This window comes from Crotalus tigris, unplaced genomic scaffold, assembly GCF_016545835.1.
Source record: "Crotalus tigris isolate CLP2741 ecotype Arizona unplaced genomic scaffold, ASM1654583v1 scf7180000018829.1913635, whole genome shotgun sequence".
Taxonomy (NCBI): domain Eukaryota; kingdom Metazoa; phylum Chordata; class Lepidosauria; order Squamata; family Viperidae; genus Crotalus; species Crotalus tigris.
This window is the reverse complement of record NW_024097219.1, coordinates 1,764,366-1,787,368: the sequence shown is the minus strand read 5'-3', so window position 1 is coordinate 1,787,368 and position 23,003 is coordinate 1,764,366. Positions and strand designations below refer to the sequence as shown.

The following is a 23,003-nucleotide window of genomic DNA, read 5'->3' as shown; positions in this document are numbered from 1 at the left end:
ACATTATGCCGAGATAGGATTGGTCAATGAGAATCACAGCTGGCCAGCAATCTGGACCTAGTTCTGTTTTGTCAAAATCCAACAAACACTTGGCACTCACTTTAGAGCCGGGGTGTTAAACTCACAACGTCATGTGATGTGTCACGATGTATCGTGAGTTTTTTGCCATTGCTGGCAATGGGGTGGGCACGGTTTTGCTATGATGCATCCAGCCCACGAGCTGGCGGTTTGACACCCCTGCTTTAGAGGTTCAAAAGGCTGGCTAAAATAATATGTAGTGTATTATATTCTCCTAGATGCCAATTTTCCAGTTGGGTAAGAAAAACTAATATTACCACATAGTAATCCTTAGAATTAAGGGAGAATAAAAAAACATGGTTAGTTAACTGGCCTGCTCTCAGCCAAATCCTCCTTCTCCTGATTTTTTCTAGAGAGAGGCATCTTAATATTCTTTTTTTGGCACATGAACATGTTATGGATATTATAACATTTTCTCTTCCACCAGCAGATGTCTTAATTTCTGTAATGGAAGTAAGAAGCACAAAACCCAGCCTGCTTTTCTGCTCCAGGCATTATTTTAAATGTTCAGGCCTATAAGAAAGAATAATGCAGTGAGCTCTAAAGGGCCACAGACTGCAGCTCAGGATTTCTCTCTTCTGAAGGGTATCTGGGGATTTGGGTGGGGCTGAAACCTTTTGATCTTTCTTTTCTTTTCTTTTTAAGGATGGGAATAGGAGCTGAGGGCCTCTTAGAGCCAATTTTCTCTTATCCCTTCTCTTAAATCTCGTCCTTCAGAAACAGCATTAAAACTACCTAATTCATCAGGCTAATTTGGGGTCTTTGTGTGGATGAGGATAAAGAAGCTTCCTAGGGGCTTCCTGCTGCTATTGCTCCTTATTCCCACTTTTACAGCATTGCTAAATTTCAGCATTATAATCTTGGAAACCTGGGGAATCACACACAGCTCATGGTTTCTTGACTCCTGCTGAAATTCAACTTGGAATTCTGCTACTTATAATGCCACGTTATAATGCCTTGGTAAGACCACACTTGGAATACTGCATCCAGTTCTGGTCGCCACAATATAAAAAAGATGTTGAGACTATACAAAGAGTGCAAAGAAGAACAATAAAGATGATTAGGGGACTGGAGGCTAAAACATAGAAGAACAGTTGCAGAAATTGGATATGTCTAGTTCAATGAAAAGAAGGAATAGGGGTGACGTGATAGCAGTGTTCCAATATCTAAGGGGTTGCCACAAAGATGTAGAGTTCAACCTATTCTCCAAAGCACCTGAAGGCAGGACAAGAAGCAATGGACGGAAGCTAACCAAACAGAGAACCTAGAACTAAGGAGAAATTTCCAACAATGAAAACAATCAATGGAACAGCTTGCCTCCAGAAATTGTGAATGCTCCAACACTGGAGGTTTTTAAGAAAAGGTTGGACAGACATTTGTCTGAAATGGTATAGGGTTTCATGCTGGAGCAGGGGGTTTGACTAGAAGACCTCCAAGATCCCTTCCAACTCTACTGTCTGCAATGCTTAGGTTTACTTTTCACCATTTATATATCTGTATGTCCAAGACCAGCCCTGCAATAAGCAAGGTGAAGCAACCACTTTCTGCTCTCAGCATGGATTTAAGAGTTAATGAAAGCAGGACTGGGTTTCTGAATGGTTCTCCCTTGCCCCAAGTGTTGGTGTTAGTGGGGCATCTAGACTCTACTTCAAGCCTCCAATGATTTGACAGTATTGCACCCTAAGGTGGATGAACCATGGACATGAGCATACATAAGTTCTATGAAGATAAAAAAAATTAATTAGCATCTGGAATGGAATTGGTCTCATATAGGCTAGTACTTTTTGTTTTTCATTAGAACAATGTAGAACTTTTGCTCCCAACAGAATTTTAGTATCCCTAACTAGAATCACTACCTGCCTTTTAGCTGTGATTTCCTCTTCACATGCTGAAAGTCTACCTCTTACCTCTTTTTGCTAACATATAATTCTTTTGCAAGCCTATAATTTTGTTTTTAGTTTTTGTTAACTGCTAATTACAGGAACAAAGCCATGCCAAATAGAGGTATGTAAATTGTGTAATGTGCATACTTTATTCCAAATACTTCCTTGTTATGAAAGCAACAGCACGGCCTATGACAATATAGTATATGGAAACTTCAGTATTTCTACGAAGCAGCAACATAAAACACTTTAGGCCAAAAACAGGGCTTTTGGCCCCATATTGGCCTTACATCTGTGGGGGAGTTGGGACATTTTAAGAATACGATTTATAATAAATTCTTCTTGAAAACTAGAAATTTGATACAAGCCAACTGTACCCAGCCAATTTTACTTGCAAGTCAATGGCTGGAGAGAGCGAAAAAACAGCCAGCTAGAAGAAAAACAACCTACTTCTGCATTCCCAAAGTATCTGTAAAGAAAAATTGGCATAAATAGAAAGCATTACATTTTCCCATCCCACCCAGCAATAGTTTGATAAACATGGGCTTGGTAACTACCACTTATCCCCACATATTCAAAGAGTTGGTACGGTCCCTTTGAGCCACAGAGTCCAGCCCTTTGCTTCATGAAGGAAGCCAGATTGAAAGGGAAATATGCCACATCTCTGTGTAATTGAATTCCAATGTCAAACTACTTTTATGCTCACTTTTTCCTAACATACAGTCAATTTGCTGTCCTTTAACTTCAATTAATTATTCTGTCTCTAGCATCTCTGGCAATTTTAAGCTTTAAACTTTCTGCTGTGTGACATCCTTTTAGATGTTTGAAGAGTGCTATCAGTTTTTTCTTGTCACAGTTAAATACTCCCCCTTCCTTCAGCCACTCTTCATAGGACTTTCTTGTTCCCGGATCATCGTTGTTGTCTTCTAAATCTGTTTTTATTTTTGAGGTACTATACATCCACCTAATTGCCATGTCATACTTTCTACAACTTGCTAATGGGAGTATTGTGGAATATTTTGTCAAATACTTTGCAAGGTATGTTACAGAATTTCTATAGATGCTAAGGAAATCACCTGACCCAAAAATGAAATTAATTTAATCTGACAATGGCTTCTTGAAAAATCCATGTTTCCTGGTAATAACTTCACTGTCGCCAAAGTGAAATAAGGTTAGTCTGGCAGGGTATTATTAATAATAAATCACATTATATGATCTCTCTAGAATTTTTTCTTTTTCCTGTAGATAGGGACATTCCTCTAGTTGCCTGGTACCTAAGGATTTCTCAATGCATAAAACCAGGAAGTCCTCCAATACCCTAGGATACAATTCAACTGGTCAAAAAGATTTAAACATTCAGTTTAAACTAATATTCTCTGATCATATTTCTAACAGACTCCAGTTTCAATACTGTTCATTCATCCTGTTCTTTCCATTTGCCTCCTTGAACCCTCCTCCTCTCAACCAAGACAGGTTTTTTTTTAAAGAAGTCCCACCAGTTTTGAACTATTTATCCTATTAGTTTCTCTTGCCTTGGAATCCTGGTTATATTGCTCTGCTTTTGTTGCAAACCACTTTCTTGAACTCTAAAGTATGCATTCAGCTGCACTTAGTTTCAGTTTTCCCTCAAATTAGATATAGCAATTCTCCCACATCTTTGACTAAGTTTACTACTGATTAGTTATCAAGTCTTATTGATCCTTCCTTTGCTCTCTGAAGAAAAAAGGTATCAACAAGATTCAAGAATTTCCTGGAAAAACCATGCTTAACAGAATTTGCCTTTCCACAGATATTGGAATAATTAGAGTCCTCTTGTTATGCTCACTTGTTGAAGTTTAATACAGATTAAACTCATGTGTTCTTTCCAGTTTATTTTTCAGTTTGGGGGCTGTAACAACATTGAGCTCACTGGTGAACGAGCTACCTCAGAAATTAGACATCCATATTGCTTCTGCTAGATTTCTCAGGGGCATTTGATACTACTGAACATGGGATCCTTCTGGGATGCTTGGACTGATAGCTTCGAAGACTCATTTGGCTAAGAGCCCTCAGACGTGCATTTCTCAGTGAGCCATTCTGCTCAGGATTTCATCAAGAGTCCATTTTACAGGTTATCCATGTTATATTTTTTAACATGGGAGTCTTGGGGGATGTCTTCAGGGTAGGTCTTCCAGAGTTTGGAGACTCATTTCTATGATAGTAGTAAGCAAGTTTACCTCTTTCTTTTTCATTTAATGTCAATGAGGATGTATATTGCTGCATTGAGGCAGAAGTGCTCTGCAAATTAGTACTCAGTTTAGCAAAAGCAGCAATTTGGAGCTGTGGCCCACCCTTTGCAGTCTCTACCTTTCTTTCATACTTGGTCCTTCTTCCACAAGCATTTTTGCCCATCATATCTGAACAGGGGAATTTCTACCCTTATGAAATGAAGTTTTTAAAGTTCTGTAGTGGGGAGTCATTTTTCAAAGCAGATGTGGCCATTTTATAACCTTAAGCTCAAAGTGATTGCAGAAAATTTGGTTTCCCCCCAATGAAAACCCAGTTACTCAGATCCTGTCTTGAATTCTGAAACACAACAATTCAAATGATCCCGGGCACAAAAGGGAGGGCAGTAAAGGAAAGCAAGCCCACGAGCACAGACAAGGAAGGAAAAGCACTGAAAAGCTATGAATTTTGAATGCATTTAAAGTTCCTGATGCTTCCAAGAACCCCTTTGGCTTGTGCAAATATTTCACACCAGGCTGGTTGCATCTGCTATTGCAATAAAAAGACAGCTGCGCACTACACCTGAGGGAAACAAAAGTTATGAGTGTATGTGCATGGGACCGTGGTGAGAAGACACACCTGCAAAAACATCATTGAAGGACTGCCTTCACAATGTTTGCATAAATTCTGTGCCTTGGGAACTTAGCTGTAATGTAGCAAGCTTCCTTTGATCAGCCACATTTTCTGTGGCAAGGAAACCCATGAAGCCGCATGCTATACACATAAGTTTGTGTGAATGAGGCATGCTCTTGCTATTGCATGGACTGAACAAGGTGCTTCACATTTCCATTACAGCAATTGTCTACATGGCCTCCCTTGAAAAGAATATTAGGAAACCATGACTGGAAGATTGCAGTTGCAGTTTAGATTGCTTCCTAGTTTTCAGTTTGTAAACCATACAGTATTATATTTCCCTTATGTCTAACTTCTGGTTGGTTTCCAACTTCTGTTAGAGAGCTTGTTTTTATTCATAAGGCTCAAAATGTTGGATACCATGTTATCTGATGTTTCCTGCTCTAGAAAGCTGCTTGCTTGTAGAACCCATCTTCTTTTAAGGGACTGTTCTACATGCCACTATCAGAAGAAACAAAATCAGAGTCGGATCCTTTTCAGTTGCAGCAATGCAACTCTGAACTTTATTTCACAGCTTTGCCCTTCAAATTGGCACTGTCTTACATAAAGAATTATGTTGGTCTATTACTTAGACCTCTGTGTGGGACAAACAATGGCTAATAAATATTGCAATGAATAAATTGAGAAAAATCCTAGCTATCCATGGTATAGCATAAAACAATGTTTCTCAATCTTGGCAATTTGAAGACAGGTAGACTTCAACTCCCAGAATTCCCCAGCTTAGCTATGCAGGTTCCCATAGCTGGCTGAGGAATTCTGGGAGTTGAAGTCCACGCCTCTTAAAGTTGCCAAGGTTGCGAAACCCTGCTAGAAAACATTGTTGGTTTCTTTTTTTCTCCATAAGCAGAAGTTCCCATTATGTAGAAGTGTGTCAAGGGATTGTCCTCAATTTTGTTTCCTATCCCTGGTAAATGCACTCACAAGACTGCAGCATCATAATGAATGTGTTGACTAAGCATTTCTGAATAGGTAGGCCTGCCCTGGTACACAAAAATAGAGCAAACATTTCCCTTCAGGTTCTGAATTAACATGGTGACAACCCAGCCACCTCTGAAAATTCAAGTCTTTCTGAAGAGAGCTAAAGGTAGTATTACAGTGGCAAAAATAGACATTATAAAGTATCAAAAATGTGTAAGTAGAAACAGCAAAAAACTGAAAGAGAAATGTTAGCCTGGCAGTGCTAGGATAGGGACTGAATCCACCAGATTCACTTTCCAATCATCCTGCACCCAGTTTGCTTCTGCTGAGCCACCAAGATCCAAGTTACAGGATAATCATGGAAAGCCTCCTTGTGCTTGGCAAGATTACTGCCACCCTATAGACAGCTAGACACAGAGGGCAGAGTACGTGAGAGGGACTCTGGATGGGAAATCCAAATCCTGTGTCAGTTCAATGCTGAACATGAGTACAGCTAATTTGTTGGGGAGAAAGGCCCTCTGGATCCTGAGAGCAAGAGAAAGGAAAACCTTAATTGGTCCACACAATCCATTTGTGCCGCATTCAGGTGCTTACAAAGTGCTAGTAAAAAAGGTGTGATAAGCTTGATAAGCTTGTCAACTCTGGAAGCTGGAAGATCAAACAGATGCTTGCCTTCTGAGGCCACGCAGAGCTAAGGAAAGGTACCAGGCTGTAACAGCACCAGTGGATCTTTCGGTATACAATCCTGGTTCAGAAATCCAGGCTCCCCAAAGAGTCAACACAGTAGAAGCTCAATGCCTGGGTGTTTTCTTTCCATTCTAATGTCCTCTCTGCCTATGTATTACTAGGAAATCCTAATCACAGCCTGCCTGTTTTATTTCCTATAGGCATCTAACCAATATCCCGGAAGCCAAGCCTGCGAGATTAGAATACCTTCATTGATTTGAGAGTTAGTAGCAAGGTACCAACGAAGCAGAACTAATATATATCATTGACATCTCCCTCAAAAGCATCAAATTACATGGTAACTGCCTCAAATGAAGAAACAGCCCTCTGTAGACAGCAGAGCAGGGCAGCTGTGAGTCCAGCCCCATCAGATAACAAGGGGACTTGGGGCTTCCTGGACCATGTGGGACTCGTACAGGCAGGGAACACCAAAATGAGGCTGTAAATAGATAAATGCACCTCTTGCTGAGCAAAAAAGAAAATAATAGTTTCGAAGACCTCAACTCACTTATTTTACTGCTAGGAATTGAGGGGTATTTTCCTGCAGGAAGCATATTATGCTAATGAGTTTATAAAGATGCCCAGAATAATATCAAAGGAATCATTTATTATCCTCGGTGCTCCCACAGCACACTCTATCAAGATACATCTAGCTCTACATTATGTACTTCTTAGCCTCAACGTCTTATCCGTGGGTCCAGTGACTGGGTTAAACTTTCTAGGATCCCTTTGTGCCAGTAAAGAAATACATATTCAAAGTCAAAGTTAATTCCTCCTGTGGTTTAACCTTACTGTGGGCTGAAAATTGATTAGAGTATAAGTCACAAGGTTTAGTCACTTGCATTTCCTAGAAAGATGAATAACGCAATTCCGCAGAAATGGGACCACACCTATGATTAGCTATTTTCATCTTCACTCAATATTTGGAAAGAAGAGGACAAAAGGAAAACCTCATCCTTTCTAGCACCAGATTTTGTCAGAAGTATCTACTGTGCCCTATTGCAGTTTATCTTAGAAATAGATTGTGCTGGTTTTAGCTGCAAATTGCTTTAATCTCCTTTTCCTTATTGACACAGGTAGTCCTCGATCTACAAGCTTTCATTTAGTGACCATTTGAAGTTACAATGGAACTGAAAAAAGTGACTTATGACCATTGTTCACATATATGACCATTGCAGCATCCCTATGGTCATGTGATCAAATTCTGGGTGATTGGCAACTGGCTCATACCTATGATGGTTGCAGGGTCCTGCAGCCATGTAATCACCACTGTAGCCTTCTATCAAGCAAAGCCAATGGGGAAGCCTGATTGTTTCACTTAAGTTAGTGTTACTAACTTAACAACTGCAGTGATTCACTGTGGCAAAAAGGGTCATAAAGTGGGGAAAACTCACTTAACTGCCTTAAGCTTAGCAACAGAAATTTTGCGCTCAATTGTGGTCCTAAGTCGAGGACCCCCTGTACTTTGAAAAATATTATTTGATTACCACTATGCCTGAAACATTGAAGACAAAGGATAAAGAATTAAAGTGGGATGATTAACTTCAGAAGTGTCACTACTTAGAACTGGTATCCCCTTCTCTATTTTTTCTCTCTCTTTCATATGTACGCACATATACACAGATTTTCTGGATCTGTTTCAGGTTTTGCTGTAATAAGTCATAAAGTGCAAATATGGCAAAGGACCAGTAAGAGTTAGATTGCACACCTCTAAGCAGCAGTAGCAAGATCCTGCCATCAAAGCAGTTAGCTTACAGCTGTTTGGGAATTAGAAAAATTCCTCTTGACAGCCTGCCAGAGCCCTGCCAGATTCCCTCATTCTATATGAACCATGTTCAGTATGATTAGGTTATTTATTGTTTCACACAACTGCATTACTTTTCTTCCTTAGCAGTGTCTTCAATTATCAACCTAGCAGAAATGCTTGCTTGCTTTTTAAAGTCACTCAATCTACTTTCCTCAACCGGCTCTTTTTCCAGTTTAAGGTTTGTTTTGAGAATTCATGGCTTCTATTGCACACCAAGAAAGGTGAGTGCCCCAAACATATTCATTTATGACATGTCTGTGCCTAGTATGATCTTGAGAGGTCATAGACGACTTGAATGTTTCTATCAAGAAGAAAAATCATTTTTAAAATGGGTGGAAAAAATACCATCTGTGAAAAATGGAGGTCCAGGACTGAGAATGAGAGATGTTTCATCTCTTCATTATTGAATCCAAAATCAGCTAATAGCTAGGCTCAGTTAATAAAAATATTAACAGCAGAGATTTATACTCCTGTTTTTATTCTCACAATAGTACTATCAGATAGAAAACTGGAGACCAACTCAAGGTCACCTGGCAAAAGAGCCAAGCAAAGATTTAAGCCTGCTTCTTGCTGAACCTGGTACCACACTTCCTAATCATTATGCCACATTACAAAGTATAGTGCTGGGTTTGGGAAAACGGAGCCCTAATTTCAAGGCAGAAGACAGGCATCTCATCGGAAGAACTTTATTACTACCTTACTGTAGTCCTGATTGAATGGGGGACTACCAGTACAGGAGCTTTGTTATTTCTAAGTCCAGAATTGCTCTGTGCCCTTTTTCCAGGTCACTGTGCAGAGAAAGCCCAGCTTGGCACCAACTGAGGCACCCACACTCCCTTTAGTTCAAACAATGCGTCACTAATTACAGTAACTTCCATTTACTACTAATTTGGCGCTTAGCTAGCCGGTAAGTGCTGGATAGAAAATTTCCATGGGTATTTGGACAGAAAGGGGCACAGCCTGTCATAAGGAGCAATGCTCCTGAATTCAGCAATTAAGCTGCTGGCAAGAGCTGCATGCAACTTAACCCTGAAATATAATTGTTCCCCACGGGTGGGAATGGAAATGCAGCAGCTGCTGCTACTCTCCACTAAGTACAGTCTCACCCTGATTCTCCCAGCTGTATAACATCTCCCGGCTTCAACAGCAGGCAGTGCTTTGGGTGGAGATATCATGCACAACTTCTCATTGCCAGCTGCTCTGCTCTTTGTCCTTTAGCCAGTTGCTGTCGGACTGTCATTTTGACACAGAGACAACTGCCTTCCCTTCATTCTGTCCTAAAAGGAACCGGTAAGAGTGCACATTTTCTGGTTTGAGATCAATTACAAGGACCTAAGCCTACATTCCTGCATCTTACATCAGGGGACTATCCAAAAGGGAGAAAAGTGGGGATAACCCTAACCAGGTCATCAGGAAGGGTTTCAACCTTGACCTTACTCAAGACTTTCTCTGGTGTTGATTTTTAACACCTTTATGAAAAAATGAAATTCTTCTAATACAAGATACACCTTCCAAACTAGGGGGGGGGAATTGGCTAACTCCTACGTCATGTACAGTGGGCAATAGCAATATGATAAAGACCTACAATACCCATATGCAACTTGTGTGTATAAAAGTAATTACACATAGGCCTTGTTTGCAGGACATAAACAGCTAAGTTAACCATGGTTTATTCAAGTCCCAGTTTTCTGACTTTGCATGTCACTGAATCCTCATTGGACCATGGGACTAGGGTGTGGGTGGCTAATTCCTAGTGCAAATTTATATATTCACTTATCTGCCTTATTCCTATGTTGGAAAATCAAACTCAGTTACTGGGGTTTTAGAAATAGTTGTACTACACCTGAAACACATCAGCAGAGCTCTTTACCCTCACTGGAATTGCTGGCAGTGCCTCCGGTGAGAAGCACACTTGCGCAGGGAAGGCTGCAGTACAGTGGTGACTGAAAACCTTTCTGAGCCAGCTGAATTGTGATTATCTACAATCACATCTGACCACTCTATATGGAACAAGTCTTAATTGATTAGAAGTTGCAACTGGGGGAAAAAGGCAGCAGCCAGGCCTATCTGAAAGATCTGCGTCAGTTGTTTCTAGGACACAGATTAATGGGTTGATATTTACTTTTAAAGTAATCACATTTCCTTTGAAAAAAGATCAGGACAACCAGAAGTCAGAACTGCAAGGAGTTTTCTGCATCTCTTTGCTATCATCTAAAGTTGGCAGCCTGTCTTTAGTACCCAGCCAATGGCTTAGGATGTGATTACCTAAATTAGTGCTTCTCCCTTTCTGAACTTATGAACTTGTCCAGCCCTTAAAATACAAAGTTACCCCTTCTCAGAGGCCAAACTTTCTCCACTGCAGGATAGAGCCTTCTCCTGCACTGTTCCTAGGCAATGGAATGTACTTCCTAGGGACCCGCTTTGGCAAAATTCCTCTTCCTGCATGTAAAGTCTGTAAATGTGCTCCTCTTTCTCCAGCCTATTATTAATTTGTGATACTAAGTTTTAAACTTAATTTTTTTTTCAAAATGACAGCCACCAGAGTGTTTTTGCTAATGTTGGGGGGGGGGGCGGAATGGCATCTAAATCCTGTAATTAAAGAAAATGTTTAACCCTGCATGTTTTCCCACCCTGCTCCTCTCAAGAAAAGAAAGCCGGGACCCAGACCCGGCATGGATCAGCAGCTGGTTGCTAGGCTCAGAAGAGAGGCTTGCCTTAAATCTGGCCCTCCCCGCCCAGGGAGAGGATCCGGGTTTCTGGTTGCAGGAGAGGCCCAATCTCCCCTCCCACCCCCGCGCGGACTCCTGCTCGGAAAAGCGCCCCCACCCCCGAGCCGCCGCCTTATGGAGCCGGGGGTTCACGCACATGTGTTTCTAATGCACCACGAGCCCCAGGGCGCCGGCGTACGGAAAACGGCACCAAATTCCTTTCTGCTCAAGTAATGGGCCCCAACAGCCTCCGCAAGGGGGGGGGCGAGAGAGGAAGGGCGGCTGGCGAGACCCCAGGCGTGGAGGAGGGGAAAGCACCACGCCTCCTTCAGCCTCCCTTTTGGGGGAAGGGGCACAGCTGCTCGGCCTGGGGAAAGGCGAGCCTTAAGAGGGCGTGGCTTTAGCTGGACCGACGCTCGGAGAAAGCAAGGCCAACAGGTCGTGGCTGCTCTCGGCCTTTCTAGAAGCCTGGCGGAGCGGCTTCCTGGGGCGGGCTTCGACCGGCCCTGAGCGCGCTCTTGCCCCCACACCCAATTCCAACCCCCCCCCGGAGCCCAAGTCAATTCCGAGGCAGCGGAACGCCGGCACCCAAGCAACTCCTCCCCTACGCCCCGCGTCGCGCCCTCTCGGTTTTGACGTACAAACCGGCCACGTGCGATTCCCACGACTGGACGTCCAGAGAGTATACATTCTGACCCCAAGCCCCGACGTCCTCCCCGCTCCCCCCCCCCGCAAATTCCCGCGCCCCGAGATCCTAACTCGGACTAATTTTTGACGAAGGTCACAGCTAGGTAGGTGGGAGGGAGCTCGCTCCCGCCCCGCATCCCCCCCCCCGCCCCGCCCCGCCAGAGCAGCGCAGAGGCAGAGCCTTTGTCCGTCCTCGCTCTCAACCCCCCCCCCCGCAGTTTCTGCCGCGTTCAGCACTTTTCTGCTTCCCAGTCAGGAGCCGTTCCTCTCGGTAATTGAATTGATGCCCCACAGCCCACTAACCAAGCACGGCCAGGGAATAGGGATGGCTAGCCTTTCCCAAGATCAGGAGTCTGTCACCCAAATGACCTTGAGCCGCAAGAGAAGGCGGCCAGGTGCCTTCTGCCCACTGCCGCCCTCCAACAGTCCTTCCACCACACTCTGGGGATGAATTGCTCCAGGATGGGGCCTGCTGTGTGGACAGCTGCCTACCAGCCAGGGTAAAGCTTGCTGCATAAAGAAGTTAATTGTTCAGCCCCACCCCAACCATTCCCAGCTGGCTTCTCCAGCACCTTTTGGGAATAAGATCCAGACAGCAGACTTTTCTTGGTCCCTTTCTTAAAAATGTGGGTAGGGTTTCTTTTGTCCCACGGTGTCCAGATGTTGCTTTTAGTGCTGAGACTGGATCCTAGAGGGTGCTGAAGCCTTGGGCTCATTTATTGTTAAAAATTAGAGGTTTGCAAGCTTTCTTGGTCCTTTGGCAAAGCATTGCATCACTTGAATGTGCCCTGGAGCAACAATGACCCGATAGGTTCAAACCACACAATAACTGGGGGGAAATAGTGGGCTATTTAAAAGAGGTGGGAGAGGGAGAGCCTCCACTTAGAAACCAGCTTTAGGCTCAAGTAATCTTCCTCCCTCTTCAAAGGTGGCACTTGATCAAAACCAAAGGAAGCCCTGGTTTTCCTTTTCCCTTGAAACTCACTCTTCCCGTTTAGAGCCCTGTGGACACACCCATTTTTTCTGAGCTACGTGGCTTCGCAATTTCCACCTACCAAATTCATCAAAGCCAACCCAGCCTCCATAATTCCATCATACTTCAACCCCATTGTCTACCCCAAAATCTCTGCAGCTGTCACATCAGGGTTTTTTTAGCTACATGTTCTCAGCTTCACTGATATCATCCCTTCTCTGTTTCACTGCTAGAGTGAACTGGATGAGACACACTTCAGAAAATCTGGGCAGAGTCCAACGTTGGGTTCCAAATGGAAAAGGCTTTAAAATGCTAGCGGAAGAAGCGGCATGTTGCAAGAGGAAAAAGACTTTCTGCTGCAGCTTTGGATAGAAGGGGCTGTTCCCACCCAGCAGCCTTGGAGAGCAAGCTGGATGAAAATGCTTCAAGAGGACAAAGGAAGGCCAGCCAACAGGGGAGAGATCTCAGGGCCAGGATAGCAGGCATGAGTAGAAAACTAATGCAAATGGAAAAAAAGAAGAGCCAAAAATGGGGTATGGAACTAAGATCATGCTAGGACAGGGGATTCCCAGGTTCAGATCCCTGCACAATTAAGATCTTTATAGGACCACTGATATAAGTTATCAGTTTTGTTAATTCATAGAGTTATTATTAGTATAAAATGCCATCCAAAGCTCTTTGGAAGAAGGAGAAAATAAAATGGCCTAAAACTGGTAAAAGAAGATGGCTAATACAACCGTGCAAATACAAATGGTAATAAAAACTTGAAAAATTACAAGGATATGATTCCAGGATCCAACAGCAAATTGACAAGAGATTTTAATATTCTTACTGGAGCCTCAAAAAGGAGGGTGGTAGCTGGATCAATGGGACTCAAAAAGAGAGGCTGGTTAGCAGCAAATATCTTTAATTAAATTCTGACCAACTCACAGTACAATGGTATAATTGAAAGCATCTCTGAAAGCTCAGGGAGGGATTTACTGATAGCTAATGCCATCTTCAAAAATTGATTTACAGGGCAGAATTAATGTCATGAAAGGAGTTTAAATTGTTAAATTTAACATGCGCTATTTGCCTGCCTGCTTATAAAGATCCAGGAATCTAATTTCAAGAAGCTTGAGAAAGAGCTTTAAGTACGTCATGTCACAAAAGCCAGTAAACTAACTGCCAAGCCACCAAATCTGACTGACTTCAAGCTGGACTTCTCCCTACAAAATCCAGCCACACACATTTCTGGAGAGATCAAAATTACACGATTCTTGTCTTTAAAAACACAGCAGAACTACTTCTGTTACGGGTGGGTGTCTTTTGTACTCTCTTTTTAGAGAAGGGATTTTTTCTTAGGAGCAAATCCATGAATATTATTGCAACACTCTGCCCAATTTTTTAAAAATTGATGCTTTAGATATGACCCTATATTTAATTCAAGGAATTTTCTTTCATGTTGATCCTCTTACCTGCTCCCTAAGCTGTTGACAGCAGTTTCATGCTGATCACTATTACTCCTACAACTCCAAATAGCCTGCTCTCCTAGAGATATGGCTTTTTCATGTTAGATCCCATGAATATAATTTACTCCTTCTCCAACTCTCCCAGTTAGTATTGCTACTTAGGCAGCATTATTAATTTCACAATTTTACAGTATGTGGGAAGAGGAAATGACAGGCCACTATCCTAAAAAGCTGACAGCTTGATTTCTGACAGTGGGAGCAGAACAAAAGAATGATTACATGTGATATATAGTCTTTGCTTGCTTTTAACTCATTTTGCAGGAGACCTTTCCTCCTGTTTCAGATTTACTCTTCTGAGCATAATTTTTTTTTTCACACAAGACAATGCTGTGATCATTTCCCATTGTTGTTTCTCCACTTCCTACCACAAACCCTACTATATATGTTCTTCTAGCTGCCTCTTTATTGTTAGCAAGTGGATGTACAGTGATTTATAGCCAGCATCTCCGGCTAAACAGTCCATCAGGCCCTAGCTTCCAAGTTGGAGTTGGGGAGGAGGGTCTCAGAATGCTTGAGCCTTGAAAGGGAAGGAAGTAGGCAAAAGAACAGCTGGAGACCTTCTGCTGTGGAGGAAAGAGAAGAAGAGGAGTGAGCTTCAAAGAAAGAAGACCTCCCCTTATGAAGCACATGGTATGTGTGTGCATATGGTAGGGAGGAAAATAGGAGTACTAAAAGGGGAAGAAAACCAATAGGCTGGAAAAGAGTAAAGCACAGATGAAGGCTTTTACTATCCCCAGAAAGCCATGTCTACCATCTTCCTCTCCAGAAATGTGTATGAAACTCATGGCCCAGCAGGAGATGACAGGAACTAGCTGTCCTTCTGCAATCAATGTTGCTGATAATATGGGTAGCTTCAAAGACATTGCAATAGAGGAGGAGAAATAGGGGCAGATCACGTTCAAAGCACAGAACAGGGTTGGCTTCTGCTTCTGAAACGAAAGTCATATCCTGCCAAGAAGACCAAAGAAAATGAAAGACACTATCTTGCACCTCATCTTTGGAACGAGGAAATAAAAAATGTTGGTGGCACCTCGCTGGCTCTCTCTAGGTTTGGAAACCAAGCATAGGAAGGCCAAGTTAGAACTTGGATAGAAAGCTATCTGGGATTATGAGAGCTGTAGGCTAAACTGGGAAGTTTAAAAAAAACCCTACCCAGGAAGAAGGCAATGGCCAACTATGTCATTGTTGTTATCATAAGAACTGTATGGCAGTGTCTGTAAAATCACTAGGGGTCAAACTCAACTTGGACAATTTACTTCTTATCATAGTATGCTGAAATTTCTTGCTGAAATTATACCTTATGGGTGCACCAGAGCTTTCAAACAACCTGAGTGGGGAAAGGGAACCTCAACAATGATAGAAGGAGTAATCTTCCTGGCAGATAGACAGGGAGAAGATGTAGCGGGCTCAGGAGATTCAAGAAACTGTTTTCAGAAAGGGAAAATCTTGCATTAAAACAAACATTGAAAATGTGAGGGTCAATATGCAAGGTAAATAATTCCTCACAGGAATTTTAGAACTTTAATCACTTTCATTTAAATTCTAAATAAGTACTTTTCTATAATCTTTCCTAACTATCACCCAGCTGCATGGGAATAAGAAGGTAATAGCCATACATCTGGAGGGCACCCACATGGGAAAAGCTGCTATGAAAACAAATGCAGGATTATTTAAATTATTTTTTAAAAAACCACTAACTCCACAGAGGTGCCTTAAAAGATATCACATCATGAAGTCTACAGAGGGTGGAATCCAGCTATCTACAGTCACTTATGTCACACAGGTATAGTACAACATGCTTTCTATTGTTCCTTAATTTACTTATCTAAATAAAAGAGAAAATGCTGGATTTCACCAGTAGGGAATTGATGCTGAAAAAAAGACTCATTCAAAAACCCCATAGAGGATATAGGCCACAATTGCTTTAAAGATTAAAAAGCAGTCCCCTCCCTTTTTTTTTTACTGCATAATAGGTACCTGATTAACTTATAATTTCAGGTTAAATGCAGTATTGGTACCTTGATTTAGGGGGCTACCTGAACTTCTCCAGTCAAGTCTGCACCTCAGAAAGTATGCATACTAAACTGCCTGGGAATAATCTTCAGTAGCCTGTGCCATCACTGACCAATAAAAGTTGCTTTAAATCTCTGAAAATTATTAATGAGATAAAAGGAAGATTCCTTCTGCTTCAGAGCTGTGAATACCTATTAGCTAGAAATATGAAGAAGCAAGTCTCATTATTAAAACCTGCCTTATTCCATCCTGGGTTTTTTTTGGGAGGGGAGGGGAACTGTAAAAATGGAGCAGATGCCAATTGTGTTGTGTCTTTGAAAGGAGATGGCTTCAGCAGGCAGCCTTCAAATCAAGGTTGCTCTGTGAAGGAGTAGCCAGCCTCAAGCCTCTCGACTAGCTTGAATGGTACACCAGGACTCATATAGGCTTCCTCTTCCACAGAGAAGAAAAAGGCCTAAAACACACAAAATCCGCTCTTCTGCAGACCCAGGCCTCAGCAGCTGGGATGAAAGACTGCTACAGTATGGAGCCCAGCAGTTCTTGAATTGAGATACCTAGTTCTGGATGCCTCCCTTTACTCCTCTCAGACCCTCCTCCTCCTCCCCCTCCCAGTCCACCAGTCCCTCCCCTCAAGCCTTCAGACCCCCGCCTCCCTCTTTGCCCGGCCCCACCTTCCTTTGTGTAGCGGATCCCTATCGGAGAACTTTCACCCCCCAAAAAAACCGGGGAAAAGAGTGGAAGGCAAGGCCACGAAGGGCCCTAGGATGACCGCAGCAGGGGGCAGCCTTCCAAGATGACGGCCTGGGGCTGTCTTGTGCGGGGCTACGGCCGCGGGGCTTAGGGAAGCTCAGGCAGCAGAGCAGGTGGAAGGAGCGATGGGGATCCGCCCCCGCCGAGCCGGAGACAAAGTGCCGGGAAGGGAGCGTCCGGACAAGGGCGCAACTGCTAGGACGTGCCTTCAAGCCTCAAAGCGAAGGCTTCCTGGGCTGATCCCTCGCCCAAACGGGGCGCTGTCGTTAGGGGCGTCTTTTTCAGCTCCGCTCCGACTACAAAAGACCGTCGGAGCATCTTCAGCCAGTGCCCTCCTTGCATCCCACAAAAAAAAAAAAAAAAAGCCGTCGCCCCACCTCGCCCGGCAAGTGGCGTTGCCAATGCACCACTTGGGGTTGCTAATGGCTTCTTCCTCCGGCTGCGTCCGCCCGCCCGTCCCACGTTCAGGAGCATCTTGCCGGTGGGAGGCGCGGAATTCCCTTGATCATCCTCCGGGCTAAACGGGGAGCGTGCAGGGAAGGAGCGGGAGAGCGATTTCCCAGAGAAAGGCAGGCAGGCAGGCAGGCAGACACCGCCCACGCCCCCCTGTACAAAGCGGCTGGAGCCACCGCCCCCCTCCCCACCGAGGGGACAAAGAGCTGGATCGCCCGCTCCCCGGGGGGCTTACCAGTCCGTGGGGCTGTCTTCCCCGATCACCTCCTGATATGAGGCCAGCAGCTCCAGGCGGTTCGCGCTGAAGCTCACGCCAGCCATGCCGGCGCCGTCGGAGGGATGCTGCTTTCGGGAGCAGAGAGCAGTGCCGGAGCCGCGCTCGGATAAGACAGGCCGCCTGCCTGCTTGCCTCGGAGACACTGCAGCAGCGGCGAGGGAGCCGGGCGGGCGAGGAGCAGAGGAGGCTCCGCCTGTGCGCGCACTGGGTCCTAGCGCCGGGTGCACGGGCTCCCGCCCCTGCCCCGTCTCTTCAGCACCAGAAACCGCCGCCTCCCGGTTTCTCCACACGTGGGTGCGCGGAATCGGCCATCTTGCATCCCTAACAGCCTTGGCCAAAAGGTCCGGCCAGCACGAGAGAGAACGAACTTTCCCTTCCCACCCTCCAGGTGTAAGTTTGGGGCGTAAGAAATGGGCGCTCCCAAAAGATCTCTTCACCCGCTCGGAACTGTGTATAGAGAGCTTCAGGGTGAACTTCACCCAGTAGCGGCACTCTGCACTGACACTAAAAGGATGTTTTGTATAAAACAACTTTCGGGTTGTGATCTGACTCACAATTACCGGCCAGAAAGGAACTGACCGGTTTACTAATTCCAAACTGCATTTTCTGGTCCAGATCACAGGAAAGTATGAACTCTTAAGGAAAACGGAAACTTCCCTAATCTTGCACCTTCTGGGGTGTTTCCCATTGCAAAGGCCATCGGGCGTGATGGCTGTGGGGGATGGTGGTAATCATATCCAGCACATCTGGTTATCATCAGGCTGGGAAAAGACTTGAGCAGGGAAGCCATCCTCAGCCCGTATGATTTACACCAGAACAATTGCATCAATACAGACAAGAGCAGCTGCATATTTTGTTTCCCCCCCCCCTTCAGATAACTTTAAAAAAGAATACAGTGGGAATCTGTGTTAAGTACTGCTTGCTGCATTTGGAAAAGTGCAGGATGCTTACCCCTACCAGATTTTTCTCATAGGCATTAGATGTCTGCCTGTTTGAAAGATGTCTGCCTCCTGTTTAGATTCTCCAGGTCATTTTCTGGGACTGCTAAGTCAGACAAAGGCTCATTCCCATAATGAGTGGGTGGCAGCTGGGCTGTCATGGCACCTTGCAAAATCCATCAAGTGAGAGGTTTTTCTCCCCCTTAGCCCTGCATTTCTTTTCTAGTCACCTGGCTTCTCCAGCTAAAGCCCATGTGGTTTCTAGTGGCAATGCAATCAAATTGAACTGCTGTAAAGATGACCTGGACAAGGTGAGGAGTAGAGGGAAACTAATTGTCCCTGCTTGACACTGCCCATTTGTTCCATCTGTGTTTTCCAAAACTCAACAAGCAAATCTTTTCCCCACCCCCTCCATAAAAACAAGTACAAAAAAACCTGCCAGAACCAGGGTCTGCCAAGCTACTTGTATTCAGAAATATTTATAAAAGAAAAATCCTAGCAGTAAAGGTCTAGTTAGTATTGGGGGGGAGGGGAAACCTGCACACAATATCATGGAAGTTAAAAAATATCCTAGATGGTAATGGCAAACAACTATATTGCTGCTCCAAAAAATATGTCCATATCATCCCCAGGAGTCAAATTCAATTTGAGGTGGCCTTTACTCCTTAGCAACAATTATGAATGAATGGAGTTTAACAGAGGGTTCCATGTATCCTAAACTCTTGTTATCATCTATCTTACAGTCTACCTATAGTTAACTTTCCTTGAAACAATGACCCCAAGGCATTGATCTAGTGTGAGCTTTTGATGAGGCTTTGCTTCCCTAGAAAAATGTGTTCCATTGAAAAGTTACCTCATTACAATAAATCTCTCATAAAAATTAGGATTAATAATCATCAAAGGCACAAAGGAAACATCAAAAGAACCCCCAAAGTAGACACCAAAACTGAAACAATCACAACAGACATATATACTATATATGTCAAACAAGGAAGTGCAGAAAACACTTCTCAAGGTTATGAAGCTTAATGCAATGATTCATTTAAAACGATAAATAATTTGTAAATAGAAGAATTTACGGTGGAGGAATGGAGCAAAAAGAGAACCTTTCCTCATCTCCAAACAAAATTTGAATTATATGATATCTCAGCAGGTGCCGTGTTCCTAGGAATCCATCATAAACTTTTGACTAAGTAACATTAGCACATGAGGTTTTGCTGACTCTAGTATCTTCCTTCTGTTGATCCCACTGTGGCTCTTCTCCCATTATTTTTATAAAGCCATGGACAGTCTTTGCACTAAACAGACTTGACTTAGGGTTTTTTTTCCCCCTCACCCTCCAGAACTGCTTATTTTTCACTGAACTATTCTATCAGCTGAAGAGAAACAATCTGTCTACTTAGGTTAGTAAAAATATTCTGTCTATCTTCTTCCAGTTTAGGCCATTTCCTTATCATATTCCCACCTCGCTAGTTGCCTCTTTTCAAAATAAAATATGTGGTTTCTGAATTGCAGCTATAGTAGTTACTCTCTTTTGAAATTCTCTCTAAGCACCATTAGAGGACAAGGGACAGAAAGAAAGCAACCACACTGTGCTTTGAATGTCCATTATTTGCATCTGATTTCTCTACTTCCAATGTTCCAAGTACTAGGAACTCCTAAACAATCAGAGCCCACAAGGACGAAGAATTAAAAGACATATTTTATTAGGGCACCAAATGTGGCAAGGAATCACAGACTCCTAGCTGAACAGCACAGTTCTGAGAAATACATTTAGAGCAAAACACAAATACTAGGTCTTTGGTAGGAGTTCTTTGGGGCCACCACTGACCTCAGAAGCTGTGTGCTACAATATATATAAAGTTGTGTTCCTAGGTATAGAGTCCCAGGTTCATCTCATGATGAAGAAGCAGTTTTTGCTAGTGTGAAGAAGCTGGATCTTGAAACTGTTCTTTCCTGCATGGTATTTCGAAATAAGCTTTTTCTTGCTCTGTGGAAACTTACAACACAATCCTTTAAATAAGCCACTCGCTTTCTGTGGCAGGGGGTCTCATATTTTTATTACTAGCAAGTGGTTTGGAGGAAAAGAGATTTAGGGTTTGGGGATTTTTTTATTTTATTTTTTGGAAAAAGCAATTCCATTGAGCAACATGGCTAGGAATAGATGTCTACAGGACTTGGGAGTGGAAATACATGATACATAATGAACAAAAGGCAGAGCCTTATGGAAGTCTTTTGCAAATGCTTTCTCAGAGAAGGGAGGGCAGAGGGTTGTTGGTAATTACATTGCAAAGGGGACAGAAAGTAATGCTACTGAACTCTGGGGAAAGCTGCCTTCCCCCCCTTTCCCCTGGAGCATTAATAGCAAGTTTTCACTGAGTTAATGACTTCTAGGGGAGGCCAGCTGATGCTTCCTTTCAAGCATGCATGCTATCATTTAGGATCCTTTACTAGGGAGAAACATCTTGAGACTTTCTTTGGCTGAAAAGGACACAGAACCCTACAGTATCCTTCCCTAAGCTGGTGTCTAGAAGTCCTGGACTTCAACTCTCCAAATGTCTAGCAATTTCAATCACAAGTTGGATGGAGTCTGCAGGAGATAAAGTCAAATACATACGAAGAACACCAGTTTAGGTAAAAATACAATAGTCGTCAACCTCCCAAAGTAATAAAAGGACCCTGAGCATTTTACCCTTTTCCCTCTATGGGGAAAAAATGGTCAAGTGAGCCATCTGGTCTGGGAGCTCTCTCAGGACAGGAAAGAGGGATGCAGAGTTTGGGCAGGCAGCAGCTTGAGCACTTAAGGTCTCCTCCACCTCACACGTGGGAGAAAGCATGGCTCTTGCATAGTGGCTTGTCCTTTTTGGAATAGAACGTCTTGCCTTCCAAATTGATCTGGCAGATCTGTGGGAAAAAGACATTCTCCGTTAAATTCACATCAGTTCCTCATTCCCCCTCCCCTGATTTCAGCTTAGTAAGAAAGGCCTGGGTAGATGAAAGAAGGGGGGGAGAGAATCAGTCTGGAAAACTCTGCCTACTGCACATTGCAGTTGCCCCCAAACATTCATTATAACTGTAGGTCCTCATTTCCTCCAGGAGCTCTGCAACAGCAACCCTGCAAGGTAGGCTGGGTTGAAAAAGAAGACTGGGTCTACGCCACGCAGTGACTTTCCATGGAAAGCTTTGAAAGGGTCTCTCGGCTCCTGATCCAACATCTCAACTGTTGTGCTACGTTGGCTCTCTGTTATATTTCTTCAGCAGGAGACCTTCACGTTGCATAGCTCCAATCTCAATGCATAGGAAGAAGGAAGCACATCTGAAAATACGTCTTATGCCAGCCAGTCCTGCCCCTGGCTGGGAATAATAGCCTGCAGTTCTTTTAGAATACATTTCCCTGACGTCCAGCAGCAGTTAGTAGAATTAGATTAGTTAAAACTTGAGAGAGGGAAAGAGGGAAGAAACTGTCTTACCGCACAAACAAAGCAAGTGTCATGCCAACTGAAGCCCAGGGCCTCAAGGAAACGATCACCGGCGTCTATTTTGAAATCACAGCCACGGCACTTGGTTCCAAACATCTTGTCATAATCTTGCACAAAGGGGAGAGATAGGAGGACAGGAAAATGACATTATTCCTGAGCCAACATTTTCAAACACAGTATTGTACCTAAGCTGGGGAAAAGGGGCTTTGCTTGTACTGGCTCCCATAAGGTGCATTTCCTATGGAATAGAAGTTTGGATGGCTTGGTGAGAGGGCCAGGCCCTCAAAGCATCTAGAGAGGTCCCAAAGTGTTCATATCCTGCAGCTTTATTTTACTTAAGGAATGCTGAGCATCAAAAACTCTCCATGGTTCCAGACTGGAGTCCTTCTAAGCCCAGAGGAGATTCTGAAAATTCAGCACAGGATCTTCTGGCACTGCTTTTCTAATTTGTTATTAACATGGCAATGCTTCAAAATAATTGACAGTTCATTGGTTCTTTCCAGTGCCTGCACTCCTCAAGTATACTACCAGCTCTACTTAACATCTTTTAGTCCAATCTACAACTCTACTATTTCCATTCTGGGTTTCCTTCTGCTTCTATTCCATTATTTGACCTCCCTCCTCCAGCTCCAGCTCCCTGCTATTATAAGCTAAGCTTATGGTCTAAAACAACTGTTGTGCTTGTTGGGCTAGAGATGGCTGACAATCCTCACACTCAAGTCAAGCAAGGCTACACATGCTATTAAGAATCCTGTGCACCATCCCTACCCATTTTCTGATGAAAGGCAGCTGCTTGTTCATCTGGGAAAATACCAGATTTGTTCACAGCATCCAATAACGGAATGGAGGGGGAAAGAGGGACTATTTTGTTAGTGAAATTACATCCCTCCCCCTATTTCCTAAT

At 43.6% G+C, this 23,003-nt stretch overlaps 2 protein-coding genes across 7 annotated transcripts in view; both read right to left on the bottom strand.

The window, feature by feature from the left end:
- Positions 1-17,989, bottom strand: part of DBN1 (drebrin 1) — a 45,143-nt gene extending 27,154 nt beyond the window's left edge. For 2 of the 6 annotated variants that reach the window (XM_039356767.1, XM_039356771.1), the window contains exon 1: positions 17,641-17,856. In XM_039356767.1, coding sequence (XP_039212701.1) covers positions 17,641-17,726 — 86 coding nt within the window. In that variant the 5' untranslated portion in view covers positions 17,727-17,856. Of the gene's footprint in view, positions 1-17,640 lie in introns of all 6 variants that reach the window. The other 4 variants (XM_039356769.1, XM_039356766.1, XM_039356768.1 and 1 more) reach the window with 4 other exon arrangements.
- Positions 17,990-20,304: 2,315 nt separating this feature from the next.
- The window catches only part of PDLIM7 (PDZ and LIM domain 7), a 55,122-nt gene continuing 52,423 nt past the window's right edge, over positions 20,305-23,003 (bottom strand). The window contains exons 13-14 of the mRNA XM_039356777.1: positions 22,091-22,206; positions 20,305-21,524 (exon numbers count right to left, since the gene is read on the bottom strand). Of these exons, the coding sequence (XP_039212711.1) occupies positions 21,438-21,524; positions 22,091-22,206 (203 nt within the window). The 3' untranslated portion in view covers positions 20,305-21,437. The remainder of the gene's footprint in view (positions 21,525-22,090; positions 22,207-23,003) is intronic.